Source organism: Gavialis gangeticus, unplaced genomic scaffold (assembly GCF_001723915.1).
Source record: "Gavialis gangeticus isolate Ggan-Ray unplaced genomic scaffold, GavGan_comp1, whole genome shotgun sequence".
Classification (NCBI taxonomy): domain Eukaryota; kingdom Metazoa; phylum Chordata; order Crocodylia; family Gavialidae; genus Gavialis; species Gavialis gangeticus.
This window is the reverse complement of record NW_017729019.1, coordinates 4,659,736-4,660,796: the sequence shown is the minus strand read 5'-3', so window position 1 is coordinate 4,660,796 and position 1,061 is coordinate 4,659,736. Positions and strand designations below refer to the sequence as shown.

At 56.8% G+C, this 1,061-nt stretch overlaps 1 protein-coding gene across 5 annotated transcripts in view; it reads right to left on the bottom strand.

The window, feature by feature from the left end:
- AMPD2 (adenosine monophosphate deaminase 2) overlaps nt 1–1,061 on the bottom strand; it is a 41,335-nt gene that overhangs the window by 21,076 nt on the left and 19,198 nt on the right. For 4 of the 5 annotated variants that reach the window (XM_019513858.1, XM_019513860.1, XM_019513863.1 and 1 more), the window contains exon 4: nt 896–964. The exons of the other annotated variant lie outside the window; for it this stretch is intronic. In XM_019513858.1, the coding sequence (XP_019369403.1) occupies nt 896–964 (69 nt within the window). The remainder of the gene's footprint in view (nt 1–895; nt 965–1,061) is intronic. 5 annotated transcript variants of the gene reach the window in all.

Below are 1,061 nucleotides of genomic sequence, written 5' to 3'. Positions count from 1 at the left end.
CTATTTAGTCCCTGGATTAACAGCTTAGCCCTGCCCTGGGGAAGCTGAAAGAGAGGAGTCTATCCCCACATGCCTGGCACTTCCTACCATCAGAAGATGACACACTACAGGGACCAGCTCCCTGAACAGACAAACCCAGCTGCACTCCCGGGCAGCTGGTCCCTGGGAACTGTCCTGCTAGAAGGACCCCCTGCCCCATGTGGCTCAGCAAAGCAACACGTAAGCAATGAAGGACAGAAAAACTCCAGAGACAAATGGCAGAGCCAGCACCAGCCGCAACGGCCAGAAGCAAAAAACAGGAGGGAGAGGAGGCTGAGAGCAAGGTGGCGATGGACAGCACCCAATAGGGCTGGTGCCCAGGCTCTTGCATTCTTGAGGCGGCCAAGCTCAGAGTGCCCAAGACCCAACCACGTGCCCATACACACTGGCTTGTAGCAGAAGAAGCAGCTGGTTTCTACCTTCTCCCCACCCCTGAAGGGAGATCCCTACCTGCCCGGCTTCACAGGGGCTGCTGGCTTGGCCAAGGAAATGAGCTCAGGACCCTTCCCTCATGGGGTGGGGGGTCATACTAAGCTGCTCAGCTCCGTCCCTTTCCCCTACCCCAACTACCTGTCCTCAATACACACACTTAGGAAGGGGACAGGTGGAGGTCAAAAAGGACCTGGATTAACCCCTTGGGCACCAGCTGAAGAGGTATTGTGGAGCTCTCTGGGTTCTCTTCATAAACTTAGACACCTCCCTTCCCACCCAGGCAGATCCCACCAGAAAGAGGGAAGGAAGCAAAGTCCTCTCCCTGCCCAGCCAGGGCTGGGTTTTGGGGCTGGATGAGGACCCAGCTCCCGGGGTGTTGCCTACCCCGGGGCAGTGGCAAAGAGAGGTAAAGCCGGACACTCACTGTAAGTCAGCAGCACTGTCAATTTTCAGGAAGTCCTGTTTGGCTCTGAGTAAAATGTCCGGCTCTAGTCTGAGGACAAACGGGTAGCAGAGGTGGAGGCAGGGATGGACAGATGGACAGAGAGACAGACAGACAGTCAGGGAGGGAGGGAGGGAGGAGAGGGGGA